The sequence below is a fragment of the Salvia hispanica genome, chromosome 4 (genome assembly GCF_029641045.1).
Source record: "Salvia hispanica isolate PSC_SH4W2 chromosome 4, Shi_PSC_v1, whole genome shotgun sequence".
Classification (NCBI taxonomy): Eukaryota; Viridiplantae; Streptophyta; class Magnoliopsida; order Lamiales; family Lamiaceae; genus Salvia; species Salvia hispanica.
The window spans coordinates 50,774,110-50,788,496 of NC_142695.1; the positions used below are offsets into that span (position 1 = coordinate 50,774,110).

A 14,387-nucleotide genomic window follows, 5' to 3' on the forward strand; every position below is an offset into this window, starting at 1 on the left:
AAAAATTTGAAATTAATTAAAAAAACCGTGTTAAATAAAAAAAATATTTTCCCACTTCCCAATAAATTATATCCGTTTTCTACACACTTTTAATTTATTTTTCAATTTTCTTTTTCCCAAAATTCACATTTTCATCTATAAATACCCCCACTTCAACACAAAAAAATTCCACAGGGTATTTTTAGTCTTTAATTATGTAATTTTTAATTTGTTGGATTTTAATTATGTATTTTTTTATTTTCTAGAATTTTAGTTGTGTATTTTTATTTTTTAGGATTTTAATTATGTAATTTTTATTTTTTAGGATTTAATTATGTATTTTTTATATTTTAATGTATTTTTATATTGTAGAAATGTTTTTAGTAATTGAAGTATTTAAATTGAATATTAGAATGGTGGGACTCTTGAGCTTGTCCTTGCGGAAGAACATGGATGCGGGTGCTGTGCTCTTGCGGACAAGGAAAAGTAGGTCCGAGCCCACCTCCGTACTCTTATTTAAGAGAACGGATGGGGATGCTCCTAGTTTGAGGGATAAAAAATGTTTTGTTTTAATATAAGAATAACTAATGTTCAAGTTATTACACCACTTGTTCTCTTCAAGAGATCATGGGTTCAATCCCCACCAAAAAAAATTTAGAAGTTAATAAATTTAGCAAATAATCCTTAAGTTAATAAATTTAGCAAATAATCCTTGGAAGAACTACAAAAATATTGTAAATTCCAAAAAAAGACAATTATTCATAAGTTAATAAATTTAGCAAATAATCCTTGGAAGAACTACAAAAATATTGTAAATTCCAAAAAAAGACAAATTTTGTCATATGTTTATTAGAAGTTGAAGAGAGACCTCTATGAACCAACAAATCTATATTTTCCCTTACACAACACACATGGTTTGCCATTAATAATTGCTTTTGAGCTGAAATTTAATCTGAAATATAACAAAATTAAATCTGAAATATAGCAAAATTTAATCTGACACTGATAAAAGCCACTTAACCCGTGCTGGTCTTGCTAACCTCATGCAGACATGAGCTAAACCTTCATTCTCCATTCCAAAATCAAAAGTCCACCGCCACACGTTGGTACAAGTTCGCTGGCAACCTCGGAGTAGCAACCGCCTCCAACGGAGTGCCCATGAAGGTGACCACGCCCGGTCTCTCTGCAATGTTGATGTCTTCTGGGTTCACCCCTCTCGGAGGAGCCCATGTGAACTGGTGCAGAAGGCGGCCTAGCATTCCCGTCACCATATCGAGCCCTAGTTGCGCTCCCGGGCATATTCTCCTTCCAGCACCAAAGGGTAGAAGCCTAAAATCGTGTCCTTTTATGTCAACATCATCCTCAAGGAACCTCTCGGGGCGAAACTCCAAGGGGTTCTTCCACACCTCAGGGTCACGTGCAACTGCCCACACGTTGACGTGCACGGTTGAGCCCTTGGGGATGTCGTACCCTCCGACCTTGACATTGGTGCTGGCACGGTGAGGAAGCATGAGTGGGGTTGGAGGGTGTAATCGGAGTGATTCCTTGGCCACACACCGTAGGTAGGGAAGGTTCGCGAAGTCCAATTCTGTCATCACACGTTCAGTTCCAATGACGCGATCGAGCTCTTCTTGAACCTTCTGTAGGACCCTCGGGTTCTTGATCAACTCTGCCATGGCCCATTCCACAGATATCGCAGTGGTGTCCATTCCAGCATGGATCATGTCCTGTAAGTTTATCAAAACAGAGCAATAAGTATTAAGGCTCAGCTCTACACAGATACATTCCTTATATTCTAACCATGATCATCGTGCATCAGGATGTTTTGAGTACGCAGATGAACATGAACTCACCCAGAGAAGGCCAATGATGGTGTCATCGGTCAGATCATATTTCTCCTTGAGTGTCAGCAATGCATCACAAAAGTGCTGCTTGGCTCCTCCAGTTTTCTGGCGAGCAACGTTGTGGTCTTCCATGATTTCTCGTGTGAGGCGATCCCTGCGTGCTGCGTGTTTTGCAAAGTCTTCTTCGTTCAGAGGGAACAACCACCGGAGCCACGGAACGTGCTCAGCAATGGGGCGGGAGGCACCGAGCCTCAACCTGTTGTCAGCGATGGACCTCATCTCCTCTCCTTGCTTGTGTATTCTCCCCTCGGTATCCACATATCTCTTCCCGAACGCAATTCTGGTGATGTTGTTGAATGACACTGCTCCTAGATATTTTCTTAGCAGCAAGCTCTTAGCTGAGTTTCCTGCACAAATTGCAATTAACATTAAGCACTGGAGAAAACACCAAAAAGTTGAAGAAATCAACAACAATATGAAATGTATCGCTCATTATATACTTGCCGATGGATCCATAATCTGAGTCTAAGGTATGCTGCTGCTGAAACAATCAAAAGTAAAACGCAAAATTCTCCTTTAATTTCTGCAAAATGTGATCTAAATCATACAGCTTCTATCTAACCAAGAGACTATGGTCGTCAAAGATTCAAACAATTAACGGTTCAACATAATCAATGAACTGCGATGGTAAATCTAGAGTGAATTTAGCGATTAACTTAATATCAATCCAATCCAGATCCTAATCAGGTATTCGCGTTCAAAATTAATTGATTCAGCTTAGTCAAAATTGTTGACTTAGAACAGAACAGTAACCAAATCTGGATCACCAATCCCAAAACAATGAAAAAATCGAAGGATCTAGGTTTACAAAGACGAGCTGAGACATACCAGGGGCGGTGCAATCATTGTAGATAGACTCAACCATGGCGGAGACCTCATCCTCCCGAATAGGCCGCAGCGACTCAAGGCTCTTAGCGGAGAAGAGCGCGACGGTGCAGACCTTGCGCACCTTGACGTAGTGAGGGCCATAGTCCGCCCAAATGAGGTCCTGGCCGTACTTGGTGAGCCTGGTGGCGGTGCGGCTGCGGTAGCGGTCGGCCAGCTGCTGATCCTTCTCCTTGAGAACCTCCTTGGCGAGCTCGGTGCTGGAAACGACGATGTTGAGAGTGGATCCGAACCAGACGGATATGATTGGGCCGTAGGAGTTGGCCCAATCGGCGAAGCAGCGGAACTGGAGCGGCTTGACGTCGTAGAGGTTGCCGACGATAGGCCAGGGGCGGGGGCCGGGGGGGAGGCGGAAGCGGAGGCGGTAGTAGAGGGTGTGGAGGAGGAAGAAGAAGGGGAGGGAGAGGAGGAGGAGAGCGAGAGGCGCCATTGTTGAGATTGAGGGAAAAGATGAAGCAGCGGTGGATTTGTAATATAGTGGGAAATATGTGACTATGTGAGCAGGTGTTGAAGGGTAGTTGGAAACTGTCATAAATTCCCACGTTTTTTATTTTTGCTGAACTAACACTAGTAGTTGGGTAAAAGAAAGAAGAAAAATCAAATATGGATGTTGGGTTTAGGTCTACTCATATAAATTGGAGATTGTGATTAGGTGGATCAGGGAGTCAATTATATATTTCATTCTATAAGATTAGATACGTACAACTATATTTGTAGTTACTCATCACTCCATCATTAATACTTCACTAGTGTTATCATTAATACTTCACTAGTGTTAATACCTGTGCATAGCGCAAGACAGAAGATTTTTCAATAATGAAAATATATTAACTTAAAATAAAAAATATAGAGTAATTAAGTATAAAATATATTTATAGATAAGAACTAATTAAAATAGGTATTTGCAATATTATAAATAACAACAAAAAATATTTGTACGATTGTACTTCTTTCAACCCACTCTCAATGAAACATTTCATATTTTAGCAGATGATTGTATTTTATTTTAATATTTGATATGGGTGTAGCATAAAATAAAAGAAATAACAAAGGAGGACATGTGTGGATGAAATGAAATAAGACATACAAATAAAGAAAAATGTAATACTACTATTCACAAAAGAATTAAAAAAAGCAAACTATTTGAAGGAACAAATAGTTCACCAGTTTTGATTAACAAAATCAACTCAATTATAATTATGTGTAATTCTAGTAATTTAAATATAAATATATTTATAAATTATATATATTGAATATAAATATATATTTATAATGATTTTCAACATATTTAATTAAACTAATATATTATATATAAAATTGTATATTACTATACACAACAACAATTAATGTTATGCAATATTGTTATTTGTTTTATAATGATATTAATTTAGTTTCACTTTATATCATTATTTATTGGTGTTTCATAATTACTTGGTTTAGCCACATTGAATTCAATATAAACATATTTTAAAATTTTGAGAAGTAAAAAAATAGAAATATGAGTAAATAAAAAACAATTCAATTTATACAACACTTAAATATAATTGCTTAATTCAAAAAAATAATTCAAAAAATGTAAAGTCCAATAAATTAAAAATTTAAATTAAAACTTAGTATGAATATAATAATATAATACACCACTTAAATTAAAACTATAATCTATTAATAAAAATGTACCCCTACTATAAATTGCATAATTTTGTACCATTATTTGAAATAAAAAATACTATACAATAAAACCTTATTACATATAAATATACAAAAAATGTTTCAATAATTTCAAAATAAAGATCATAGTACCTTATTATAGTACCTTATTATATGGACTTTAATTTTATATTTTTAGATTTTACTTTTTATTAATCTTACCTATATAGTAGTATTTATTAAATTAAACATAAACCCAATTTATCAGTAATTTTCAAACATAATTAAATAATTTAATACAATTATTCATATTGATATATAATATATATTAAAATATTATACATTCAATAATATATATAATAAATATATTATACAAAATAAATAATTATAATAATAATTTATTAAGATAAAATGAATCTTATATAAAATGTTTTGCTAAATAATTAATAATAAGTTATAAATAAAAATTAATATGTTCAAATTAAAAAATTGAAACCATCTTCAATCTAAAGTAAAATATATCGTGTGTCCGAGATAACATTTTTTTTTTGGAAATTAAGATTTAAAAACATATTTAATTTTAATTTAAATTTAAATATGCCCATTTAAATTAAAATTTATTTTAAAATTAATTAATCTTTAAAAGTTAACTATATACATACTCTGTACTTTTTAATTATATAGCCCAAAAGCCCAACTTTTAAGACCACTTAAATTAAGTTTATTTAAAACCTAATGAGAAATGAGTCGTCGTCTTCTTCGTCTTATTCTTCTTCCCCATTTTTCCGTTTCTGCATATCTCTCATCTCTCCGTTTTCTTCGAACAGTCTCGTCGCTCAATCGCCCTGCTTCGCTGCCCGCCTGCACATGCCGTCCGCCGGCCTCCCTTCTGAATCACCGACACTTCTTCTCGCCGATCAACGCCGCTCCACCGCTCTGCCTCGCCAATTCCTCCGTCCTGTTTCGCCGCCCGCAAGAACCTGGCCTGCCGGCGTCGCTGTAGTGTGCTCCAGCATTCAAGAATTGGTATTTTGTGCTCTGGAGGATTTTGGTGGGTCTGCACAGCCGCCTAACCGGCGGCGCCGCCGGCAGTTGCATTTCTCTCATTCTCCTTCCTCTTTTCTTTTTTTTTCTTCTCACCTTTCTCTGTCTCTCATTAGCTTTGGTTTGATAGTAGACTCAATAATAGTGGAGAAGCTATAATTTTAGTGGACCATTTTTTCCCCACCAATATTTGGTCCAATAATATTGCCTCTTTTTTATCCAATGGTTACCATTTCACTAAATGACTAAAAAGGTAAACAAAATAGCTTCACATTTTCCCTCCAAAAAGGACAAAAATATCTTTTCAATAAACTGTCCTTTAGATTAGTATAGATTTCTTAGCGGCATGGTTATTAAGAAACGTAAAAAAATTAGTATAATATGGGCCTTGAGTCACACTTCTTAACGGCATGGGTGTTAAATGTTAAAAAAATTAGTAAATATTGGCTCGCTTGTGTATGTAAGTATGTTAGTTTTAAATATAATGTGACTAAAATGAGTTGTGTATATTAATTTTAAATATAATGTAGGGTATTAAATGGGATTAAGGGCATCCATAATGGGGCGGACTAAGCCCCGCTATGCACCGCCACATCAATATTTTATCCTCCGCTCCTTCTACCTGCAATGGGGCGGACTATAACCCGCCTTATAGCCCCGCCCTAAGCATTTTATTTCTATTTTGTATTCATATAATTTATGCAAATATATCAAGCAAAATAAATAAATAAAAACAACACAATTAAGGCAAATTCTACATTTACTTAATTCAAAAAAAAGTTACAAAATTAGAAATTAAAAAAAAAGTGCACTACATATAAAAAAACACTAGCTAGTCTAAAGTAGTCCCAACCTGCGGCTGAGGCCATCAATCATTCGATGGATGCCTTCGATTTGAGCTAGGTTGGTCGCTTGCATCAGGGCGTTGTGCGCGTCCAACAACGTCCTATAGTCGGAGGAGGCCACCAAATCCGTGTAGGCATGTGACGCAGCCGAAGACGGGGCCATGGTCGCGCTCGGGGTCGGGCTTGAGGCCTGGTCAGGCGGCGCCACGGCGGAGGAGGTCGCCTTGCCCTTGGCCTTAGCAGCCTTGATGCTAGGGGGATGCCGGGAGGACATAGGTGTGCCGGAACTCTCATCCTCGAAAACCAGATTGTTGAGGTCCATTGAAGATGCGCCGCTTTCGCTGCTTGTATAATCAGTGAAGGTGCGCTTCGACGCCCTCTTCTTCGCCGCCGTCGATTGGGGAAGCACACCACCAACGAACTTCTGCTTCTCCTTCAAGAGCGCCTAGGACTTGAATTTGCCGTACAATGACATGTACAATTGCACCGCTTGAATTCTCCGTCGATTGGGGAAGCACACCACCACCGACTTGGGTAATCTCCAGAATTCATTTTGTTTGACATGTAGAAAATGTAGTGTGAATTTGAGAGTGGAAGGAGTGAAAAATGAAGTGAAAAGTGAGAGGTATATATAGGTTTTGAAAATTGAATAGAACTAAATAATAAGCGTCGCCTTCGTCCGCGACGCCACAGTGGCTTGCGGACGATGCGACGGACGATGAGGCATCCTCCGCGCTTCGTCCGCGGACGATGGATCGTGCGCGGACGACATCGTCCGTCGCATTGTCCGTCCCATTGTGGATGCTCTAACTGATGTTTGGTTTGTCATTTACGGACTTTGCTAGGCCAAGTTATGGAGGCATGCCCGCCTAATAAAGGCTGATAGTGTTAGTTGCCCTAACTCACGAAATTTGTCTGATTTATAGGTAGTTCATTTAAAAAGATATTCTGTGTCACGACCGCATTTTGCTAAGGATAGCGAAAGCGGGTAAACCGTGACTAATAAGAGGGATTAAAGAAGCGGGGAAAAGAAAAGGGCTAGAACTTGAGAATTTCACAAGGCCAAGTCAATTGATAAAATAGAAGCCAAGTATTTCATTACACGGTCTTGAAAACAGAATAGACATCTCCTCAAATAAAGCAGAGTTGATGGTGAGTTTCTATAATTCTAAGAGCACAGCGTAATAAGTCCTTGCTAAACGACTTCGTGTATGAAGACACGAATCGTTGGGAGATCAACTTGATAACATCGACTCCGATCATCACTCCATCCTCTTGACGTTCAACCTGCACATTTATAAATACATGCAGGGCTGAGTACAGGAGTACTCAGTGGACACGTGCCGAAAACAAAACATACATTATATAGTTGTCAAGCCATCACAGTAACACACGGGGGTTTTCTTAAAAGGCCCGAGTTTACTAAGTTCTTTTGTGAGCTAAAAGTTCGACTACAGACTAGGTTCTTTCATCATTCATCATTCATTCATAAATCCATTCCATTCATTCATAAATCCATTCCATTCGTGAATCCATTCCATCTATAAATCCATTCCATTCGTGAATCCATTCCATTCGTGAATCCATTTCCGTTCGTGAACCCATTCCATCTATAAATTCATTCCATTCGTGAATCCATTCCATTCGTGAATCCATTCCGTTCATAAATCCATTCCATTCCATGACATTCAATTCCATGACATTCAATCTCATTTATCAAAAAAAACATTTATGGCATGACAATAATTTTGAAAAGAAACATAGCTCCATTTTGAGAAAAGATGATTTTTCATAACTTCAAATGTATTTGCTTTATATCCACACTAGTGTGCTGGATATTAAAAGAAAGCCCACCTGGTATGCTTATTCCTTAATTCAATTATTTGCGTTGGCCTCACTTGCCCTTGAGCAGTTTATCCTTTGAAAATAAATAGCGTAGCACGCTAATTAGTACTTGAACTATTTCTCTTTAGAAAGAATGCATGCACCCTATGACATAACACCTATATCCTTAGTCTGGTCTCATAGGATCTCAAATCCTTTCTCGGACTTCACTAAGTTGTAGGATTTATTCATTCACTTCACTAAGTTCGGAGAAGTTCTATTTTCTTAAAAACAAATACTTGAGCAATTAATAAAATATGGATTCTTGGAAAATCCCTTCTTAAATCTTTTGTTTGAATTTTTCTTAAGGCCATCCATGGCGTCGCGGGGCGACGCCGGTCGGCTTTCGCGTCTCCCACTCTACTACTTTATTTTCCCGGAATCTACATAAATTATTCGGAATTTATACATCGACTTTTCGGGCTTCAACTCAAAATTTTCCATCTTCGAAAACTTAGCAATTATTCGGGAATTAATTAATTGAGCTCCAACTCAAGTCCTTAAATTAATCCCATCCCACTTCCCATAATTAAATCTTGGCCCAACAATAATAATAGTCTCCACTTATTTCTTTCTTAAAAATCAGCCCACCTTCTATTTTAATTAAATGGGTTTAGCCCATACTATTTAAAATATTCCAACTTTAATTAACTGACAAGTTGGCCCAACCTTTTTGTTAAATAGTGCAGCCCAATTATATCAACCCATCGTCCATCTCTTCTTCTTCCAAAACTCAACCATTTCAAATCCCTAAATTAGAACTCCCTAAATTAGAACAGAGAAGCAGCGACGGTTCCTCTCCTCAGCTCGTCGCCGCCTCCGGCGAATTCGCCACCGCCGTTTTCTCCTCCGGCAAGCTCTCTCTCTCTTTCAAGTTCTCTCTCTTCGTCGAGCCCTCTCTGTCGAGCTCGCTCTCTTTCTCCGGAGATCGCAGCGCTGCCATCGCTGAGCAAGCGTCGAGGAGCTCCTAGCGCTGCGCGTGCTCTCTCCGGCTCGCGTGGGGAAGCTCCGAAGTCCGCCATCTCACACCGTCGGCCTCGGCGAGCCGAACCGCCGTCTGCCTGCGCCATCGGCCCCCGCAGCTCTACCAGATACTCCTCACTCCAAAGCTAAGTCTCCTTCCCCCTTCCCCTCTGATTCCATTTCTTTGAGCTATGGCAGCAGCTTGGTGATTGTTGATATGTGGTATGATCTTGTTGGAGCATTTGTTAATCTCATGATCTAAATCTTTGAGAGCCTACTGGATTGGTTCCTTTCCTTGGTTTGATTGCTTTTCTTGCAATACTAGTTACTGATTTATCAATTGGGGCACTTAGCTTACTGCATTGAGTCTCTATTTCTTACACATGCTTACTGTGGGAGAACTTGAGGGTTCTGCTATTGTTCCATACTTGGTTGTGAGAATCCTATGGAAATTTCTAAGTTCTTGTGCTATCTATTTGTTGTTCTACATGATGCAAAGGTTATTGGGTGTTGAGGTTGTTACCTCACTTTGATGAATCCTCTCGGATGGGACTGATGTCCAGCCTCAAAATCTCCTGCTTGCTCCTCCTCCCTTCCTTGCTATATTCCTTGACTTTATGTGAGTTTGGGGTGTCGATTTTTGTGGGGAGGAGAAGGGAGATGAGGCTGCTTATATAGTGCTCTATTCTTGGCTTTTTGTGCTTGAGACTTGGAGGCAAAGGCTCCTATTTTGGGGCTGCCAGCTCTCCCTCTTTTGAGTTTAATGTTTATGTCTTTCATACCTCTTTTGGTGTATGTATGGTTGTCTCTCTTGGCTGTTTCCTCAGCCTTGATCGATGGGAGAAGAGAATCTGTCTACTCTATTGTGGGCTTAGGCGATGACTTCTCATGGAAGATTCTATTATCTCAAATTCTAGTGGAGAGATATGAGGATATCTTGATTCTTGTTTTTTTTTCTTAGACTTGGCTGATTGTTTGATGGGGACATAGCATACTTGGCATCTTTACTATTTTGGTGAAGGTCCAAGACTTTATCTTTTTGGTTGGGGAAATCACTAACCCCTTTTGGTGCTTGACTTGCAGGAATAGGCTGCCACATTTGGAGCATGGTGAGGGTGGAATCGAGAAGGATGGGGAGAGAAGAGAAGATCTTGAACTGCAGCTCCCTTGATCAAAGCAACTTAGTTTTTTTTTTATCTTGAGATTAGCTACAACAATTTCCGTAGAGTAGAACTAGCCACCATTATTTTTTTCCACTTTGAGAAGGGTCTCCCATGTGCTTGAATCCAATTTGTTGTACTTTAGTATACACATGTGCATTTCTTCACTTTTCTAATAATAGTATTTTCTCTACTTTTATCCTTGAATTAAAATTTTCTTGCATTTTATCTTTTTCAACCTAAAATACTTAGATTATCCATAAGCTGAAAATACATCGAGGGAAGTACGATTACACCACTTCTAAACGAAATTAGATAGGCTAATAAATCCGATTTATCTCGAAAGAAAGGAACGAAATTCTGGGGCGTTACATTGTGGGGCAATTACTGAAATACCCTCGCCATTTACTCATTCTTGACAAATGGAAAGAAATAGAGCCCACATGCCATATGAATTGAACACATATTATTTTTTAAATTGAAGGAACAATAAGTGAGTAAAACGTACATTTGCTCATTTTATGGAAACTACCCTAATAATTTTAATTATGGAAGTGAGAATTGTGTTATGTACTAGCTACGGTTGAAGTCTTGACAGGATTAAACTTTTTGGCAACCTTCATACTATTCTATTTGAAATAATATAAAAATAATTCTTTTTTGATTTTTGATTTTTATTGTTTTAAAATCTTGAATTTCTATATGCTAATAAAAAGATAATAAAAATTATAGGATTAATTTATTATACTAACAAAATTTAAGTTATAGTAATAGTTTTTATTTTAATTTTTTTTATATAGCACTATATAAATATATAACAAGAAAAAAGGTTTTACCCATAAAATTTCAAAAAGTACTATCTTTTTTTTTTTTTTTTTTTATTGTTTTAAAATCTGGAATTTCTATATGCTAATAAAAAGATAATAAAAATTATAGGAGTAATTTATTATACTAACAAAATATAAGTTATAGATTTATACTATCAATGATTAAATATCACATATTTGATAGGAGTAATTTAACACAGTTTCAATACAATATCAACATAGTGTAAAATTTTCAATATTTTAATATCAACACAGTATCAACACAATATCAACACAACATCAATCATTGACTACCGTTGAAATTCTGTTGACATTTTTCTGTTGATGTTTTCTTGTGATCCGTTGACATTTTTTAATGGTTTAGATCATAGTTTTGAGTTTGTACAATATTTATAGTTTTCATTCTATCACTTCCCTATGTCATAGTATATGAACGCGAATTAGATAAGGAAATTTCCATATTTAATATTATTAGGAGAGTTTCCATAAAATGAGCAAATGGACGTTACTCCTCTTATTGTTCCGTTAATTTATAAAATATGTGGCCAATTCATATGGCATGTGGGTACTGTTTATTTCCATTTCTAAAAAAGTTAATGGTAAAGTACACCACGTCATTATGTGAATATGGTACGAAGGATCATGGAATTTTTACTCCACGTCAAAATGAGTTGGTATGCTCAATCATTAATATTTTGACAAATAGATCCACATAGAATTACTTGCAATAGACATTAAAGAATATATATAGAAAGTTTTTCAAAAATTGCAATAGTCAAATATTTATATAAGTACAAATTCATACATATATTTTGCATAATTTAAAGGCAAGTCATATGATGGCATTTTTGAAGGGGTTGATAGCAGAAGCGTTCACATAAATCGATTACATAATAATCATGATCTATTTAGCAGATTATTTAGACAAATTTTATTCGCGCAATTATCACATGTATCATGCTCATAACTCAAATAAATCATGCTTTAAATTAATTAAAACCTAAAACATGCTTTTCTACGGTTTAGCTATTTTACCTTGATGATTCTCCAAAGAATCGAAGATAGCTAGCGTCTTCTTCACGTGAAGATCTTTAGTACTAAACCACGGATCTTCTGTCTGGTTCCCGGACTGTAAACTGATATCAGGGTCGGCTGATCTTGTTAGAGTTTGTATACTAGAAATCACGTTTCGAGTGATTGAATACTGTAAAACTCTTATTTTATTTTCCAAGGAATAGAACATATTATTTTTGTCATAATGTTGTTATGTTTTACATTTAATGGATGTTTATGCACGTTAATGTATAAGTTAACTTAACAAAGTCTAAGTCTTTGTTTTAGTAGACTAGTTGTGGGCGACGTCCACTTTAAAGTAACACGGTCAATCCTAAACAAAGAAAAAGAAGAATTTCATGACCTAGATGGAATTAGACTATCCATCGTGAAAGGTTGCAATGTCAATCCGCATATTTCTAAGCCTTACTTAAATAAGATGACATTGGCGTGTAAAGCACTGAACGGATCTAACAGCAAGACTTGTCCTTGGGCTATCTACTGAAAGGCAAGGTCTTGATAAATATTTGTTTCTTAATCAATGTAGATTAGCATTGAGCATACGGTATTGATTATGCATTACTTTGACTTATCAAATGGTGCGAGTTTTTCGTAACCCAATAATCCGGATATATTGGGTAGTGGTGATTAATATCTAGCGATGCTAGGATTGCTATTATATTGAATAGTGCGCGAGGTGAGTCTCGTTTGATAATGTCCTCAAGAGGAGCACGAAACGAGGTTTTATTATTTGGAACCTAGCTAGTTGGAGTTTGATTACTCTATGAATAATAAATAAGCGTTTTATGTTGAGTCCACTCTTGGAATTAATAAGAAGTTAATTAATTAAGTCCATAGCAGACATTAATTAATTAATGGACATTTTTATCTTAAGCACGGGAAATGAAAGTTAAAACGGAAACCCGGATTACTTATAATTTCGGATTTGGATGGGGAGAGTTCAATATTACTTCTGTAGTGGCTGCTCGTAATATTCCAATTAAAGCTTATATTAAATTGTGGGTTCAATTTAATTAGTAAAAAGTGAATTGGAGGAGCCCATATCCAAAACCTTCCATAGATCACTGTCTGGGCCCAAAAGGAACTTAGGACAGTTTATTGGAAATGCCAAGAAATAGGCCCATTTTTAAGTTTAATCCAATGTTCACTTTCCTTCCCCCAATTGTGCATGGCCCTAGAGATGGCTTGGGCCCGCACTGTTCAACTTCGAAATAGCTAAAAAATAATCTTGGTGAAGAGCTGGTTTTTGAAATCTGTCTGGGCCCACCAATCCAGAAATAGAGTGAAGATTACATATTTGCCCTCGAATTTTTCGATTTCTCCATTTTTACACTTTCTACTGTGTTTTTTGGGATCAGATTTTCAAAACCCGTCGACCTCCTTCACCCAAAAAGGTGCAGCAACACCACAGTAATAGGCGGTGCTTTTGCCCTCCGTCGACCGAAAATTTTCAAAGAGGAATAACGTTTTCCTTTGGTTGCGGATACAGAGATTCTCGGTGGGTCTCGTTGTGGTAGATGTACTCCTATGATTTCTGATGTATATCGGAATAATGTGAGATTAAAGATGTACTCCTATGATTTCTGATGTTTGTTTGGGGGCCTTTGAGGTAGACACTCCGAGGGAGTTTGAAATCTGAGTTGGATATGATGAAAAGGATGAAAGGGAGAAAAAAGTAACAGAAAAAGGCAGAAAACGAAAAAAGATTGAATCTTGAGAGGTGCCAAATTTGTAATAATGGGGGAGGAGAAAGAAAACAAGATTCAAACAACTTTTATGTGAGAGACCAAGATTCTAGTAGTTTGAGTTTGCTTCCACTAAAACATACCAATCCCTACTTTTTATGTGATCTTTATAAATTTGTTGGATTGAGTCAGTGGTGGCGGTGGATCGTACGGAGGAGGAGAGGCGGCGAAGGCAGCTACAACAGAGGAGGAAGTAGAGGTGGAAGCCATGGATATGGAGGTAGCCGTAGCTACACAGAGGTGGCGGTGGCTATGGTGGTGGAGGCGGTGGCTACGAAGGAGATGAAAATGGCAGACTGTATTTGGGACGAGATTAAATTGGTCAGATTGTAATATTTTAATTTAAATAAATTATTTATTTCATCAAATATGGTGTTATTCCTTGAAAACTAAAAACCAGATAATAGTCTTGCTATGGTGGGCCATCCTC

General features: G+C 36.9%; 1 protein-coding gene and 2 long non-coding RNA genes across 4 annotated transcripts; 1 reads left to right on the forward strand and 2 right to left on the reverse strand.

Moving 5' to 3' along the window:
• Window positions 1-795: 795 nt before the first annotated feature.
• LOC125194318 (cytochrome P450 98A2-like) lies at window positions 796-3,213 on the reverse strand. The gene is made up of 3 exons (XM_048092478.2): window positions 2,712-3,213; window positions 1,833-2,230; window positions 796-1,706 (listed from the first exon to the last, which is right to left on the reverse strand). Exons 1-3 carry the CDS (start codon window positions 3,196-3,198, stop codon window positions 1,062-1,064), a joined length of 1,530 nt encoding a protein of 509 aa, XP_047948435.1. The 5' UTR covers window positions 3,199-3,213; the 3' UTR covers window positions 796-1,061.
• Window positions 3,214-7,356: 4,143 nt separating this feature from the next.
• LOC148929379 (uncharacterized) lies at window positions 7,357-10,237 on the reverse strand. Of its 2 annotated transcripts, XR_016129008.1 has the most exons (3): window positions 9,675-10,237; window positions 8,159-8,222; window positions 7,357-7,591 (listed from the first exon to the last, which is right to left on the reverse strand). It is a non-coding gene; the product is annotated as an uncharacterized LOC148929379 (long non-coding RNA). The 2 variants fall into 2 exon arrangements; XR_016129009.1 differs by lacking the exon at window positions 8,159-8,222.
• Window positions 8,742-10,504, forward strand: LOC125196114 (uncharacterized). The gene is made up of 2 exons (XR_007171831.2): window positions 8,742-9,373; window positions 10,235-10,504. It is a non-coding gene; the product is annotated as an uncharacterized LOC125196114 (long non-coding RNA).
• Window positions 10,505-14,387: the final 3,883 nt, after the last annotated feature.